Genomic DNA, 18,307 nt, shown 5'->3' on the forward strand with positions numbered 1-18,307 from the left:
TTAGTAGTGAACAAGTGCATAAAACTAAAATTCTTTATTTCCATCCACGGTTACTTGTATGTCTGTATGTGTCATAAGAAGCCCTCAATCATGTTGGGCTCCTATAAAATGTAGTAGTTGGAAGAATTCTCAATCTCAAGTTTTGAGATCACATGCAATCAATAGGAATGGAATGAAGATATCTAAAATTAATAATAAAATAGTTATTACATAATATAATTGAAAAATATATTTATAATCTTGAATAGTAATGGAAGTAATCTTTTTTGTATTGGAAATAGGAGAGAAGCACTCTAATATGTCATATCAAATAGCAAACGAATCGTTAAAAACTTTTTAAAAAATAACTCCTTGTCAAATAAATAAGATGTAAGAAGAGATAACATTAATAAAAACTAATGGAAAGTGTATAATTTGTTTTTTTTTTATGTGCATTATCAAATATATTACTAATTATTAAAATATAATTTTACATTAAATATTTCAAGAATACATTGTATAAAAAAACCATTTCTTTATAAATCTATATTTATAAAGAGTAATCATTGATATATATGAATTTTTTTTAATAAAATTATTTATTATTTAAAAATTAATTATAAAAAATTAATAAAAAGTTATTTTCTTTATTATGGGTATTTTCCATATTTATGAAGAGAAACAATTTTTTTTAATAGATTGTATCTTATAGTACAATCTATGAATAGAATATTTGAACTATCTTAAAATCTAAATGAATTAGATCATTTTAACAGACTTGAATTTGAATGGAGTCCTCTCTTTTTTTCTTTATTGTAAAGAGTCGTACTTAATTATGAACTGTGAAAGTCCTTTGACAATCATGTTATTAAACTTTTGACATTTGAAAAGAGTTTTAAAATTTTGAGAGAATAAACAATGATTGAAGATAAAACGTATAGTTATGTTGTGCATAATTTTTTACCTTTTTATATAGCTTCATTTATATGAAATTTTAAATGCTTTTAAATTGTGCTAAAAATGCATATTCATGTTGCTAAGTGTTCCACCAACAAAGTTATCTAGCCTACAACTTTGACAGCTTAATCAATTTTATGTTTTCTCTACAACTTCTCTTCCATAGCTAGTAATGATCTCTTAACAGGACAATGATGGGTTAGAAAACATAGCAACAAACCCTTCTTTACTATTCACTTTACTAATCACGATCTTCTCAGAGCCTATCAATTCTCCTTTATAGTGGCTAACAAACCCTTTCTCCATCTTCTTCCTACAATGACATTCTACTCCAGACACTTAATGTGAAAAAAATATTATTTCACAATCTTCTTCAAGCTATGGCCTTCACAAAATGCTTTCTTTAAAAATGTGTTTCTAGTAATTCAAGACTTGTTTTTCCATACATTTGATATTCTCCATTTTTGCATGCATTTGTAATTGTCTAGAATGTTGCCCACTTTACTGTACTAATCTAAAAGAAAATTACAAATCATAACTAATATTTTTTTTTTAAAAATACAAATCAGTAGAGATAAAGGCCAATTGCATGTTGGATAACCACTCTTCCATTAATGTCAATTTTGATTGTGGTTTCTCCTTTTTACTACTGTTTCTGACAACCATCACAAAAAAGGTTTCCGTCTGTTTCTTTTGACAAGTGCAACAAATTGGGTTTTTTAATGGCGTCTGACAATGCCGGATTGTCATAACAATCTGGCGGCAAGTCTCATACTAATAAGCCTATCAGCTTAATAAGAAAATAAACATAAAATAAGGGCACCTCAATAATTATCTCGGCACAAGTTCATCTTATCATAACCCAGAATAACTTCAGGTAAGCTCTAGAAAGGAAGCATCTTGCATTAAATATCATTCAAACACATTACACTCTTATGTTCCACACAATTTTTGGGATGGGAACATTTTAGAGGAATAGGGACTTGTTTACAATACAAATAAAAGTGCGAATAAAAGCCAAAACTTAGGGGACAAGATGTCAGGGGATGGCTGTTAAAAAACAAGACTTTATATATATATATATATATATATATATATATATATATATATATATATATATATATATATATATATATATATCGAGAGAGAGAGAGATCAAATATGCATATCATAACAATTGATAAACCATTCACCCTAGACATTTTAAAAGCTCAATACGTAGCAAATTGACAAAATTCAAATACTTTCATTGTAAATATATGGCATGCATATAGAAAAATGCCCAAAGACTCCAAGTTTCATGCATAAAATGACAAAAAATATTGAAATGTAAACAAATGATTTTCTAATATAACTATGATGTTAGAATTGTTATTGATGTCAAAGGAATTCACAAACTAGATCAAGATTGTCAAAGTAACCATTATCAATGTCAAAGATACAAAATAGAATATCATGATTGATGTAGAGTGATATCAGGACTACTAAATCTGAAAGATATAATGAGAATGATTGGTTGAAGTCAAAGATATGTGAACTCTGCATATTAAAGATAATTATATAGTGGCAAAAATTATTAAAGATTTAAAGTCATTAACATGAGATGCATAGAAAACTTTAGCATGCTGAAGACAATGAAAACATACAGTTTGATATTTATATATGACACCAGTATATTGAATGTTACATATATGAAGTAAAACACTTACTTCGTCTATGGTTATATTCTACCGAGCCAGAACCATTCACTAAGATTGATAAGCTCAGTTAAAAATATGTAACATGAATAACATAGACAAGTTATGAAGGCATTTAATCAAGCACGGGAGATAACAGTTCACACAAAGGACAAATGAAGAGTTTACGGCAATGAATTTCATGAGTTAATCATTTAATATATAAGCAGTGACTATTAGTGACAGTGTGGAATGGAACAACAGAAGTAATATAACCTGATAAGAAACAAGTTACATTGGAGATTCGTGTCAGCCAACAATGTGCAGATGCCATGATATCCTCACATTTTCATTATGAATGCCGACAGAATGCATACAAAGCAAATATGACATAAGAATAGATGTTACGGGGGAACCAAGTACGAGGGCATTGGTAAAACAATGAATGAACTCGATAATCCTCTACATAATCCGTCAGAATATATGGAGCGATAAGTTTGCCAAATATGGGAGCCGCGTAGAAGAAACTACACATAAGCTAACAGAAGCCAAAAGGATTGACACGAAGATGTACAGATGCCGTTGGTTTTAAAAAATGAATACAGCGATGGAAATATTTGAGTATACTTTCTATTAAAGGTGTTGAAATTCAGAATGAAAAACACAAAGAAAAGAAGAAGAATAAATTAATCACCCACGTGACAGGACAAAGTGATGAATTTTTCAGCGTTAACATTTTTGGAAGGACCGATAAAATTAAAGAGATATGTTGAATAGTTAAGGCGGTCAGAATTGTTCAATTCAGAAGTATCTATAACAAAATACATGTGTCATTTCTTATACAAGACCTATGAATGCAGCAAGAAAAAAAGAGTGCAAGATCAGATACGATTTGGTGTAAAGAGTTTATTGAACAGAGGAACGCAAAGAACATCCATAGTCAAAGAAGCGGTGGAAATAGTGTGAGGATGATGAGATGGCAGTCAAACTTCAAAAAAATAGGAGGATCGATAGTTTTATGATAATCAATGCCAAACTATTGGTCACAGTGATATTCAACGAACTATATTGGAGATTTACGGCAAGAAGCGATGGCAACTAAAGCCACGGTGGAGTCTTGTTTATGACTTGACACTTGTATGGTATGAACCATAAAATAAACGCAGAGATTATAGATCGATTTATGACTAGCAAGACGTAACTGGTCTATATGTCAAATACAGTGCAAACCACCAAAGTGTCGTCAATTAAAAGAAATAGTAGAATTATTTGAAGACGTTAAGGAATGTTTATGCCTTAACGTCTCCAGCAATATAATATTCCACATCAAATATAAGCAAAAGATAACAAATATCGCACAAGAAGAGAAGGAATCGGAAGCAGCTTTGAATGAGTTTGAAAAGTCACGATGAACATCAGTGATACTATCTAAAGTGATTTATAAGAGCAGATAATTAAAATATTAATTAGAATCAGTTGTTAATTCTAAAGGGAATGGTTGCGATTATAAACATCATTTGAAAAGGAGAAGATATGACTTGACTTTGAAAAGTCTCTTTTACATTGTCAAATATAAATAAGAAGCGATGTGGAGAGTGTTGGAAGTTAGTGAATAATGTGAAAAGAATATAGTAAAGAGCAGAGCTAATATTAAATGAATTGTGCTGAAGCGAAATAAGAAAGATATATCTGAAAAGACAGCATGTAGAGCAGATTGCTGAAGCAGAGATAGAAGTATATATATGAGTTAAAAGTATGAAGGCATAAAGTCGTGTGTAGCATGAGATAAAAAGGTATATTGTGTAATTACAAGTAACATCATACAAATTGGGAGCAGATATAAAAGATATAAATATGCAGATTTAAATGAGATGTATATGCAAATATAAGAAGAAGAATTATGTATGAAGGGTATTTATTATCAGTTGAGTAAACAACATTGCCAGGGTGGAGCAGAAGTTTTTGTGCAGTGGGTTGGTACTCATGAAGACAGAAGTGGGGTTGGTGCTTCCAGTAGGTCGGTGCCTGTGAAGTGTGGGAATTAGAGCTTCCAGTGAGTCAGTGCTCTTAAACACGGGTCAGAGCCTCTAGAAAGTCGAAGCATGCAAATCATTGTAAAAGATTGACTTTGAGTATCAAGCAATTATTTGTCGTGGTTTTCTCCCTCATTGGATTTCCACGTAAATCTATGTCATTGTGTACAAATGCATAATTATTGATTTCATAATTTAAAGTTATTAAAGTAATTGTGATAAAAAGTTTTAAATCAACAAAGTTGTAATTATTGATTCAACAACACCCCCCCCCAAACATTATAATCCTGTGCTCTTAAAACTAAAATACTAAGAAGTAAACAATAGCATCGAAGTGCAACTCCATAATCAGTTATCCATTACAATAATAAAATGTGAATACCAAATACTATAACTAAACTACTAAACTTTATACATAGAAGTTCACAACAATGTATAGCTGTCCATAATCAGAAGATGGTATATTTAAGAGTCTAAATCAAGTAAATTTGATGCTATAACCTCCTCTTTCAACTATTGTTCACTCATTGACTAGCTGCTGCTCCTTTTGTTGTTCTTCTCTTTTCCAAATGTGAAAATGAGTTTATTTTTCATCTTTTAGGTTTTTTATGCTCAAATTAGGTTTTGGTATTGTTAAAAGTGGTTTGGGTGTCTTTCAGGACCAGCCAACCTCTTTTTCAAATTTAAAAATGTCTTATTTTTTAACACTAACAGTCCAAAAATGGCTTGAGCCATAGGGGATGGCCAGAAGTTCCCAGGATAAGTAGGGAACTTCTCAAAGTCCTGCAGGCTTCTAGCCGTCTCCTCTACACCATGCTGCTCTCAAAGTGTTGTTTCCAGAACGTCCCCCTTTTCTTAAAAAGAAAACGAATTTGGGGACAGGAAATTCCCATCCCCAAGACAAGTGTAGGAGAAATTTGGTAGGGGCCACATCCTCGTGGAGCATAAGTATATTCTAATCAACATTACCATTTTAACAAATGTTTTTCACATGATCTTGTAACTAAATAACATGAATTAAGTGAACAGTTTGAAACAAAAAGAATAGCACCAAAAAATACATTTATTTAGCAGGTTGAGAAAAGGAACTTGATTAGCTTCATTTTTAATTCAAAAGTGCTACCTTTTCCTCTATTACACACATCTTCTACTAAGTAAATTTGAGACCCAGCATTTTACCTCCAAAAGCATTCCTGGCATGTTGTGCTTCTCATACATGGATATCATTCTCGAAATCATCATCTTGGACATAGATCTTGAATGCTTTGAGGAAATTATGTCCCATAGTGCTTGAGCGTCATCGACCCTTCCTTCCATATCAAATGCAAGTATCATTGTATCATAAGTGCCCATTGTCATTCCTTGACCCTTGCTCAACATCCATTTGGCAACCTAAAGTTGAAACATGTCAATCGAAAAGCTATAATAGAGAAGCCAAATCTAGAATGATTCGTAATATGCTTGACAAAGCACATCATGCTTTTCACCGTTAAAATATTTTCAATTATTTCAATGGGGGAAAATTGTAGAAAATTATCATCTCAGAAGTCCAGCAGAATTTAAATAATCTTATTAGAGGAACAAAGGCCATCAAAAGGAGGAGAGTAAAAGAAGAACTTGAAACCATAATGGCATATTAAAATTATTAGAAAAGCTACATTCCACAAGGAATAAGACAAATGTAAGAGCAGCGACAAATCACAGCTCTTTCTCAATTGTAAAAAGAATGAACAGTTATGCATGTCCAAAAAAATTGAAATTCTTCTAAGCTTGGATGATTTGTAGAATGGAATTTGTACAAGTAAAAATCTATCCATAAACCTTATACAAAGCATTTCAAAGATAAAATCTCATGAAATTTGATGTAAATGAGTAGATTTTATTCCGATTCATGATTATCCTTAAAAATATTGCACTTGCAAGATAAAATTCGAGCATTCCTTACAAAGGGAATCTTTGAAAAGTATTGCCATTGCTGTCAAACATTGTTGAATGTTGATGTATTGATGCTTGATTATTGGAATTGTTGTCATTGTTGAAGTTTGTCATTTCATGTTTTCATTGATGAGAGTTGATTTTGTCTTTGATTGTTAAAAGCCTAATTACGAGAATATATTGATGGAAATATGGTCATTATTGTCAAAGAATTTCTAGTCAAAAGTTGAACAAATAGTTAAACTGAAAGAGTAAATCGTATTTTGGCCATCACAGAGTTATATGTTCTATTGGCAATGTGTTTGCTAGCAGGTGAGATGAGGGAGTCCACCAACCACCAACCCTCAATTTTATTGGTCTCAATATACAAAATAGGAGGCAACTGGGCTTCACCATTCAGATTGCCTGCTTACTGGTTACAAAGTTTCAGCCTAGAAATTGGCATGATGTATTGACACCCAAAATGCTTTCGCCTCATCAACATTTGGACCTATTACTTGACCCTTGTAACTAAGTTTGGAATGTAGTATGAGGGATCACTATCCTCGATCCCTAAATCATATGTTTGCTAAGCCTCTTGCCTCCATCAATTGTAAACAATCAGACATGTGTTCTAATGTGTTTGATGTTTAATGAAGTGAGGTATGAAGAACTTTCAACCCCCAATCCTTGATGGACGAGGTTAAATCTGCATCTTTTGGCTAAGGCAATTAATCACCAATGGTTGACCCTGTGTTTCTCTCCACTCATCATTCTTTGGTATGAGGAAAGGAGAACCCTGACCCTTGATGGGCCAACTTGGCATTACAGAGTTCAAAGTTCTTTAAGGGAAAAAATGAATAATGTGTTTGCAGACCTAGTAATGGTTATAATTTTTTGAAAATGATGGCTGACTAAAGAGTTATTGCATTTGATTTTGGTGCTAAAAAATGAGTACACAAAGGAGATATATTTATGCAAGTTAGGATTGTGAAGAGTGTGTGCATGCAAATATAATGCTTTATCATTTTAGCACAAATTAGAGCAGATTGATTTCTGATGCAAGTAAATGCTTGTGAATAAGATTGTAGTACTGGATATTAAGTAAAAGTTGAAATCAGTCCAGTAACCAAATTATTGGAACATAGTTAAATGTTCATCACCATTGACGAACTAATTTCAGAAAGAGAAGAGGTTGTTGCATCTTGGATGAAGAAATTGTCACTTTCTAAGTTGGTGCTCAATTGTGGGGATTAGTGTCTCCAGCAGGTTGGTGCCTAAAAAGCTGTCCATGAGAATTGGTGTCTAATTGCAAGATCTATTTATCATTTTGTTTAATTAGATTTGGACATTAGACCAAGAAGCTCTTCTTTGTGGTTTTCTACCATAAGGGTTTCCACATAAAGTTATGTTCTTTTCGTGTGGATGTTATATGCTTACTATAATTGTTATTGCTAATGTTATTGTTGTCATGAGAGTTAAGGTCAATGAGTGAGAGATTGTTGGCTGAAATTTCACCGCTAAGAATAAATAATATTTTGTTTAATAACTGGCAATGTAATGGATTGTAGTTCTTGAGTAGTTGTTAGTTAATAAATGGCACTCTTAACCAACCACAGAGTGCTATATAATCCTGGCTTGCATTGGAAACCTAGGACTTGTACAGATTACATGTTGATAATAAAGTTATATTTTTCTGTTGAATATGTTCATTAGTATATTTTTGTTCTCTGTAAGTTAAAGCATTCACTATAGGGAGTAAACAGTTTGGCTTCATTGCCTGTTCAAACTTGGAGATCTAACCCAATGGCACTAGGCAATATTAGAAAGAAATGGGCCAACTATTTAAACAAGTGCTAGAAATGGTAAGTGACGAGGAAGAAACACCAGAGGATTTTGGTTGACACAAGTCTTGGTATATTTGTGGGAAGTTTTGGTTGATTAGTACATGTAGAGGGAAGCTCTGGAGCGTGCAGTCCTTGATGGCACGGTACATGACGAACTCATAGTTGTGCAATCTTCAATCTTCTTGGGAGAATTCCAAGGTTATTGGTGCTGAATCTTATTGATTGCAAGACCAGCATGAGGAAAGGCATTGAGTGCAACGTTGGTAGCAAATACTGCAAGATACCAAGAAAGGACTGCTAAAGAGGAAGAAGAGGTGGATTTTGGCTGATACTATACCCTACACAATTAATGCCCCTATGACCATATAAGGTTTTTCATTCTAGTTATACTCGAGAAGGAGCAGTAAGGAGATTTCTTTGTCTAAGACAACAAAGTGAGAGGAGATGACAATTAGGAGAAATTGTCAAAAATTTAGAGAGTCTAATGAGAAGTAGGCATCGTAGTGTGAGCCAAAGTCATAGTTGGGGGAGGGAAGAGGATGTACGTGGAGTGAGTTGCAAGAGGTTGCCAAAAGTCTACCACTCCAAGATGACAAAGTAAGTGAAGGTCTCGTCAATCGGGCAATTAAACAGTAGCACACTCTACTTCCAGCAAAGACTCTAAATCTACAGTCAGTACCATACTACCAGCCTGCCCGTACAGTCAATACGTGATGGAGAAGTACAAAATCTCTAGATCAAGGATTCTGAATTTTTTTAAACTGATTTACACTATATCGGGAATTTGTTCCTTAGAGAACAACATAATATATGTGCACCTTAGCTGAAGACTCCGAGGAGAGAATACATAAATGAGGTGTAACCACCATTTATCCCAAGTCTTAACTAACATCATATTATATCAAGGAAATACAGTTAACAGTTCATATTCATAGGAAGATAGTTATAATAGATACGTTCATGTGAATGAGATTAATGGTTACAATCAATTAAGCAAAAAAATTCATAACAATTGAAGACACCATCAATGAATTTAACAAGGAATTTAAAATCTACATACTGTAGAATTCAAAACCGAAAACCGTCTAGGGATGCTTCTACAAAAACCAAGTTAATCCATAAATACTGCTTAAGGAACAAATAGCTATACTACTTAATCGTAATGACAAATACCATCAAATACCACTATATCATCTAGGGCATCAAATACCACTGTATCATTTAGGGCATCAAATACCACTGTATCCTTTAGGGTGTCAATCTCTACTGTATCATTTAGGGCATCAAATACCATTGTATCATTTAGAGCATTAGATACCACTGTATCATTCCTTTTCTTCCTATTGCTAACTATAGCAATAACATATGGTTATACAATATGCTCATATTCATTATTCATATAAATGAAAGACTGAAATAACAATCCATTAGATATAGATATATTCCATGTTCAGTTGGAAGATCAACCGATCTAATTGGTTACCAATTACATTGACGAGAAAAGCTACTTTCATTAAAGGAAATAATTTAATCAATGATATAAATCAATCTCATATCTTCTACATATATGGATATCATAAAAGTAAAATACCTGTTACCAACAAATGTTTGAATGCATAACTTATCTTTGTCTAGTGCATATCCTAACATATTGTGGAGAGGGGAAACATTGTCAGGGGCTTAACCTCCCAACCGTTGACCCTCAAAATATCCCCACAAATCTCATTCAAGAAAGGCCCTCCCTACCCGGAATATACATGGAACACCTTGTCCAGCAATTGAGCATTCTGGTTCTTAATTCCACCACTCGACTTGGCAACAAGGTACATATTGGGCAAACATGAACTTATTGGAAAGTTCTTTAAGTTTGAGTGATTAAGTTATCATGACAAATTTGATTCATGTTCATTGTTTTTGCAAAACTTCCTTTACCTCTTCACCCTCTTTCTTGACCATCCAACCAAGGTGAGTCCTTGGTGTGTGTTTATTAATGAAATCCTTCCATTAACAATTCATTTGCTGAAACTCAGCTGATGTAAAGGTGATAATTTATTTTTGGCATTAAGCCGTACTTGAGACTCAAGGACTTTTCTCTTGTAAAATTAGAAGATTGTATTATCAGAAATAAAGGACAAGCTGATCAAGAATAAGAATACACACATTGCATATCCATTATGTTTCTGATTCGAACAAGTCAATATACATGTTAAGCTTGATTGAATGAACTGATCATTATTCATCTTTTTGTATCACAAACATGCTTTGAGGAATAACATTGGCATACTTAAAACCAATTTGCACCTAGATTTTGGATACATATATCAGATAAGAACATAGAAGTATCCACATAACCTGATCAATGATGAAATGAATGCGGGTAGTCCTGACTGGCCGGCTCTTAATGATTTAAATAGCCAAGACGAATGCTTGATACAAAGTCCCCGTCTGAAACAGAAAGCTCGGTTTCACATTCAATATCGGGAGCCGAAAGGAAAGAGTAAGAATACGAAGAGGAGAGGGAGCTATATGAATGTTAAGCTCAAAAAAAGGGAATGCAGTCCAATATATGTCTAAGCAAGAGAGAAAGCTTAAATTGAAGCCGCGGCTCAAGATAGCAGTTATAAACAAGATCATTGGCTTTTTGGTTCATTGAATCAAAAAGAAAGAAATAGCACAAGTGTATTTGTTACAAATTTGAAATATTAAAGAGCTCCTTCGAAAAGTCTATTAAAAAAAATATCTATAAATATATGTGTGTGTGCGTGTGTTATTTTCAAAATGATGTCATCACGCTATCATTATGTCCAACGTCGTGCTTAACAAAATACATATATCTATATACATGCGTGATTTGGAAAATTATGATTTATGCAATTGCCAAACCACCTTCCAAAGGATAATATTGCACATCTTTCACAAGATGTCAATGGGAAACTTCAAGGTTTTTCAGGATGACTAGTCTATTTATGGTGGACAAGAGACTCACCTCACTGCATTGAGGGAATGTATGGAGAGGTGTCAATGGGCATTGTTGGCTCTCAACCCGAAGAAATATTGGTTCATGGTACCTCAAGGAAAATTGCTTGGTCACATTGTAAGGACGAATTCAAGACAAGCCCTCAGATGGTAGGGGTCATTATTAAGATGGAGAACCTAGAGTCGAGATGTGATGAGTGAAATCCTTTATCTGACAAGTAGGCTATTGCTAGAGGATCATTAAGAGCTTCGCATAGATTTCATATCCATTTGATAGACTGACAAGGAAGGGTGAATTATTCATGTGGGAGCAAAGCAAGAGGAGGCATTCAGGGAACTTAAATCCGAATTGGTAAGTGTACTTATCCTAGTGTACCCAAATTGAGGCAAGGAGTTTCGCATACACATGGATGCTTCTAATTACACCATTAGTGTCACTTGAAACAAGAAAGCGTAGAAGAGCTAGAGCACCCTATCTTTTTTGCCAACTACCTACTCTCCAAGGGAAAACAAAAGTATAGAACAACGCAGAGGCAGGCACTAGTCATGGTATACTTTGAGCAGAAGTTTTAGACTATTGGCAACACCTTTCACCTTTTATGTAGACCACCATGCATTGTTGTACCTAGTGACAAAACCATTCATCTAAGGGAGGATAAGTAGGTGTTCACTCCTATTGCAAGACTTCACCTTCACCATTGTGGTATGACCTAGAAAGAGCCATGTCATAGAAGACCAACTATTAAGGATCAAGTCTAGAGAGCCTTTAAAATGGGAAAATGCAGATTTCCCTGATACCCACCTGTTCCAAATAACAATGTTGCCACACTACTATCCATATTTCCAAGGGACATGCAGCCAAGTGAACGAAAGAAGTTGGACTTGAAGAATAATACCTTTCAACTCATCAGTGGGTTTATAAGATGGGGTCAAATTAGGTCCTATGAAGATGTGTAATTCAAAAGGGGATTAAGGATTTAGTTGGAGGCCACATGAGACCAAATGCCACAACATGGAAAGTGCTACTAGCAAGACTATGGTGGTCAACCCTACACATAGACATCAGAGAGTGGATACTTGAATGTAACACATGCTAGAGTGGTGTTATGCCAATGAGAAGAGATTTTGTGTCCCTATTCCCTTCATAATTGCAAGAGCTATTCAAGAGATAGGGTCTTGACTTTGTCAGGCCATTGAGAGTGAGAGGTAAGCATTAGTATTGGTACATCGTAGTGGCCACAAAATATCTTACAAAGTGGGTGGGGACAAGGGCACTACTAGACAAAATTACAATTAGCAAAATATGATTTCTCTATGAATGAATTGTGACTTGGTTTGGCATCCCCATTCAAATCACAAGTAACCTAGAGGTACACTTTGTGAATTATGTCATTCGAACAAAGAAAATGGAGTTTAAGAAATTTCTTTTTTTTTTTGTGCTCGTACTATCCTCGAACCAATGGACAAGTAAGGCTACAAATAGGGTGTTAGTATCAATCATATACAAGTCATATAATGTGGAACAAGAGAGTTGAGAAGAGAGCTTTCAGTCGTAATGTGGGCATACTACACCATGTACAAGGTGATAATGGAACATACCTTGTTCTAGTTGATGTACAGATGGGAAGCAAAGGTGCCAGTGGAGTACACCGTATCAAGCCTAAGCATTATTGTGGAGAACCGTTTGGGTGATGGGGAGAGCTTGTACAAATGCCTTTTATAATCTTACAAAGGTGGACAAACAGAGGATGATGGTATAGTGGTTGACAGAGTTGACCCAATGACAACGAAAGTTCTTCCATGACAAACATCTTCGATGGATGAACTTCTGACTAGGAAAATGGTGCTAAAATACAACAGTCATAACAAACTCTGACCCAGGAACTTTAGAGTTGTTCGGTAGGGTCATATAAAGTAAGGTAAGTTGGCTTGAATGGTGCAATTAAACTATCAACTCTTGATGACGACCCCATCTAAGATCCTGTAAATGTATTGAAGTTTAAAATTTAGAAAGAGAGGGAAAGGTCCATTGTGGTAGTAAACATGTTAAAGTATATGACTCGTGGAGATTAGACAATTGGATGAAGTGAAGAGCTTGAAGAAGACTCTGAAATAACCAAAGAGTTATATAGACCAAAACTAGACTACGTCAAGCCAATGACGATGCTAAAGGAAAGGTTGGCAAGGAAGAATGGGGATGACATTGCAGTCGCACATTGCACTCGCAAGAGTGCACAAAAATCTTACTAATGCACTATTTGACATGCCCGCATTGTGGGTCCATATGAACGGCTATTAGAAATGCAGGGCTCCATATAAGGGGAGACATGGAGGGTATGTCACATATGACACAGATGAAGCAGAAAGGATATAGACAATAATTCAATTACTTTTTGAAAGCTCAATTGACTATCAAAAATAATAATCTGAGTGAATGCATAAAACCCTGATGGCTAGGGTTTTGAGAGAGCGTAAACACAAAATGCTTTGGTTGAAAGAGTTATTTGAATGAGTAACATCTGTTGTGATTTAATATGTGTATATGTGGGAAGGGGCTTGTGCTTTCTGAAGAGAAAATAAAGACACCCTACCATAAGATTAGATTTGAATTAAATGATTAAATCAATAGGGATGAACAACAATTGGAAATGGAAGGTCCTATATGAGGGGAGATGTAAAGGGTATGTCACATATGACATAGATGAAGCAAAAAGGAAGCACAAATAAGAGCAAGTCCAAAAACAAGAAGTTAAGGAAGAAAAGTTAGAAGAGGAAATCAAATTGGAGGAGTATGGAGCTACCCTCAAACCATGCTTGAAAATGGTTCTGTAAACAAATGATTTGTTTGTTGCAAGGAGAGATGGATATGACGAGCATATCATCCAAAAATACATAGGCAAGGGAAGAGAGTCCCCAACCTTGCCTACTTTCAATTCATTGTAGAAAGCCATCAAAAACCCCCACTAAACCTCCAACAATCAATGGAGAAGTAGTTTGTTATCACTAGTACGATGACCAATACATACACAACATTTACAAGGGTATTGGATCAACACCACTCATTGATAAAATATTTGGTCTTGAATACATTGAAACATGTTCTGAAAATAAGTGTTACAAGACACCGTGAAGAACTTGTCAATGGTGGTCTAACTAATATCAAATCAAGGGGAACAATACAAAAGGTTGACAAGGAAAATGGAAAACCATAGAAAAAGAAAAAAGCCATCATGAAGGATTATAAAGTGGACAAGATCAAGAAACATAAACGGAAGAATCATCACTAAGTTGTGAAAAGTAGATAAGAAGTAGAGGATTCAAAGGGAAACAGACAAAATGCAAGAAAGTAGGGAGGTAAGTCCAACTAGTCGAATAGTGAAAAATCAAAAGGTATTAATTTTTGTAAAACATTTAAGGTCAAAAAATTGAAAGTGAAAAGGACAAAGGTTGGAAAAAATATGGAGAAGCACATTTTCAATTGAAAATAGATTTAAGTTAGAAAACATTACAAGGGAGATTAAATAAATGTGAATAAAAAGTATTGCACGAGTTAGAAACGGGTACATTAAAGTAAAAGAAAATTATTTTTTCTCATATAAGCAAAGTGCTTTATAAAAAACCTAACCTCAAAATTACAAAAAGATACTTACAAACTATTGTTGGAGCAATTCATTCCTTCAAAGAATGTAAGGCAAATTGGAGCAAAGAGCAAGCCAACAAATCTGAAGTAGTACCATATGACACTCATACCAACTATTTGCAAGGTCTATGACAAGTTAGAAGCAGAGGAATTTGTACGTGATATTATGCAAGTGGTAAATTATTTGATGTATTAACAATGAGCAAAGATGCTCAATGAAAAAGTTTACAATATTTACAAATAAGCAAGTTTCTAAAAAGAAACTATAGCTAAGATAAGAGACAATCTTATCAACTAAATTACAATAAAGTCTTAGTTACCCAATTCTCTCCCCAGCCCTTCGAACCAAGCAAATTTCGAATTGATCCTTGGTTCTGGTCCTAGTTCCACTTGGGATCTAATCGAGACAACCTGGTTCCTCTAGGCCAAACCTAGGTAGAACCAGGGCAGACCCAGGCAGACCAAGTGTGAACCAAGTAGAGTTCCAATGAAATACATTCTATAATTTAGTGCAGAAAATTATTATTACAGAGTTTGAATAAAGGTCTTTAACATTACAAAACAAAAATTGATTTAGTTTAGATATTTATTGCACTCGATATATCTTCTAGTGAATTCTTTATATCCAATTGCTATTAATGACCATTGTCCGATGAATTGGAAGCCTTGTATCGTGATAAATGATATTTTAAACATTAAACATCTTCAATAGGTGAAGGGAGTTGCAAGCTACTTATATAACATTTTTCAAGTAGGATGTTCATTACAAACTAACAAGATCTTCGTACTATGAAAAAGTAATAAGGATTCGATGACTTTGAAAGTAGAAAGTCATTAGTCCAGCTGATCCCATCGACATTGACACTATTTATCAATCAACTAATTCCTTTGATAATGAGAAGATAAGATAAGATAAGATAAGATAATGATATTAATGTCCAACAAAAGACCAAAAAGAGGTCTATGGGACTGAAAGATTACAACAAAGCAGGGCTGAAGCCAGCAGGAGAACACAAAGGTGTCCGAAGAAAAGCAACAACATCAAACAAATACAAGCAACAGAAAGCACTAGGAGTCTTTCTTGGGTGAGAAGAAATCAGTCACAGAATGATACACGTGTCGATGCGTAGAGGTACTACACTGTCTTCGACCTGTCCCAAAAGAGTGTCGCTGGTGCCTATACGCAAAACGGGGTCTGACGCATCTAGAAAGATCACTAGGCCGAATAGAGCTAGAGGGCCTTTTCACACCACACAAGGGGGATAAAGGTGTAAAAAAGGCAGTAATGAGCTGAGTAGATAAGTGCCGGTGTGGAAGTAGAATCTGAATCATGTTATCCCAAAGCATAGTGGCCTCACGCAAATACAGTGCAAGGCATCTCTGATCATAATAGCTGAAGAAATCATAGAGAGAGAAGCACTCTTTGAACAAACAAAAGAAACTCCCTCTGATCTCATAATAAATAGGGCATTGAAAAAGAAAGTGAGCCTCATCCTCCACCTCCCCTAAAGAACAGAACAAACAAGTCCGCTCCTCCCTGTCAATACGATGATCCAACTGAACCTGAAGACGGTGGGAACCAACTCTGAAAGAACCTAAGGAGATCCGCAAGGCATGAGACCAATGCCATGAAAGATAGCTAGGTCGGGCAATAATCCCATCTGAGATCTCCAAAAAGTGTGTCGCATAAAACGACATCCGTGAGCGTAAACCACCAGGAGGGTTAACCCAGGTAGCAGTAATGTAACATCTATAAATATCAAGACGAACATGCTCATTCAACTCCTGCCGAGAAGGGAGAAGGTGAGCAGGGGCATCCAAAGAAAACTGAAAAGGGGGGAGACAATCAATATCAATCCCAATCGAACTCAGCAAAGAAGAGACTTGTGCATACCAACACCGCGCATGAGCACCAGACTCAGCAGTTGCAATGGAAACCGAAGACCAAAAAGCTAAATAGGAGTAACGATCACTGTCTCCAACCATATCAGCAAACCCACGAAGGCGATGAAGAAACCAAACTAAGTCAAAAATGGCCGCAAGTCTGAAAGGATGAGCCCCGAACTCAGCAAGAATGATACCATGAGTAGTAGATCTATGACATCTGATAATGCGCCGCAAGAACAAAGTTTGGACCCGCTCAATCGAGGCCCAATCAGAGCTAAGGAGAGGACCCCAAACCACAGAACCATAAAGAACAGTCGGTCGAACAAGAGAATCTAGGAGAGATAACTTAGACGAGGTATCTTGAAAGTGATGTTTGAAGCACTATTTCTCAAGCAAAGCAAGAGAATCCATGCTCTTATTCACTCTGGGCTGAATAGCAGGTCTCATGCTAAAACACGGTCCAGAAAACATAACACCTAGATACAAATAGGATGAAGTAATCTCAATCTCCTGGGCCTGAAATGTGAAGTGAAGATGAGAGGTCTTTAAACAATTATAGACCATGATCCGAGTCTTACCCAAGTTAACCACCAACTGTCTCTGATCACAAAATAAAGCCAATCTATCAAGAAGTCTTCGTAACCTGTCAGGAGAGGAAGCAAGGAGAACAATATCATCCGCAAAGAGAAGGATCGAGATCAGAACCTGATGAAGATAACAACCATCACCCGGGAGCGAAGACTCCAAGAGGAAGTCCTCCAACTCATCAATATATAACCCAAATAAAGTAGGAGAGACAGGACAACCTTGCTTAACCCCAATAGTACAATGGATCGGATCTGAGAAGCCAACAGGGGTCCGAAATCTGCCGACCACAGTCTCATATAATCTCATAATAACAATACGTAGCATCTCGGAAATACCGATCTCCCTAAGTCTCTCAAACAGAGCCACCCTAAGAACAGAATCAAAAGCTTTGCGAAAATCAACAAAGCAACAGTATACCTTTTCCGATTTGTGTCTGGCCTCCTCAATAATAGCCCGTAGAGTGAAGATGTGGTCCATAGTCTGATAATCCGTTCGAAAGCCCGCCTGTCCTCTAGCCCTACAACCATTCCTGTCGAGCTCCGCTGATAGCATAGTATTAAGAGCAGTAGCATACAATTTGGCAAAAGTGTGCCCAATCATGATGGTTCTGTAGTTCCCCGGATCAGAGACAAGCCCAGTCTTGTGAATGGGATGAATCAAGTGCCTAGCCCAGGAAGCCGGAAACCCAGTGTGAATCACTCTATTAAAAAGAATAGACAGATAGGGACCCAGAACTAAGGCACCGAACTTGAAAAGCTCAGCCTGAAAACCTTCCTCATCAGCAGCTCTACTACATTTCATGGATCTGAT

The 18,307-nt window shown here is 35.5% G+C and overlaps 1 protein-coding gene across 2 annotated transcripts in view; it reads right to left on the bottom strand.

Moving 5' to 3' along the window:
- LOC149527872 (Pentatricopeptide repeat (PPR) superfamily protein) overlaps positions 1-18,307 on the bottom strand; it is a 188,843-nt gene that overhangs the window by 12,540 nt on the left and 157,996 nt on the right. For both annotated transcript variants that reach the window (XM_089812047.1, XM_089812048.1), the window contains one exon: positions 5,825-6,037. In XM_089812047.1, the coding sequence (XP_089668173.1) occupies positions 5,825-6,037 (213 nt within the window). The remainder of the gene's footprint in view (positions 1-5,824; positions 6,038-18,307) is intronic.

This window comes from Cupressus sempervirens, unplaced genomic scaffold, assembly GCF_028749045.1.
Source record: "Cupressus sempervirens isolate cs-2001-9-10 unplaced genomic scaffold, ASM2874904v1 CseChr00s100001_01, whole genome shotgun sequence".
In the NCBI taxonomy this organism is placed as follows: domain Eukaryota; kingdom Viridiplantae; phylum Streptophyta; class Pinopsida; order Cupressales; family Cupressaceae; genus Cupressus; species Cupressus sempervirens.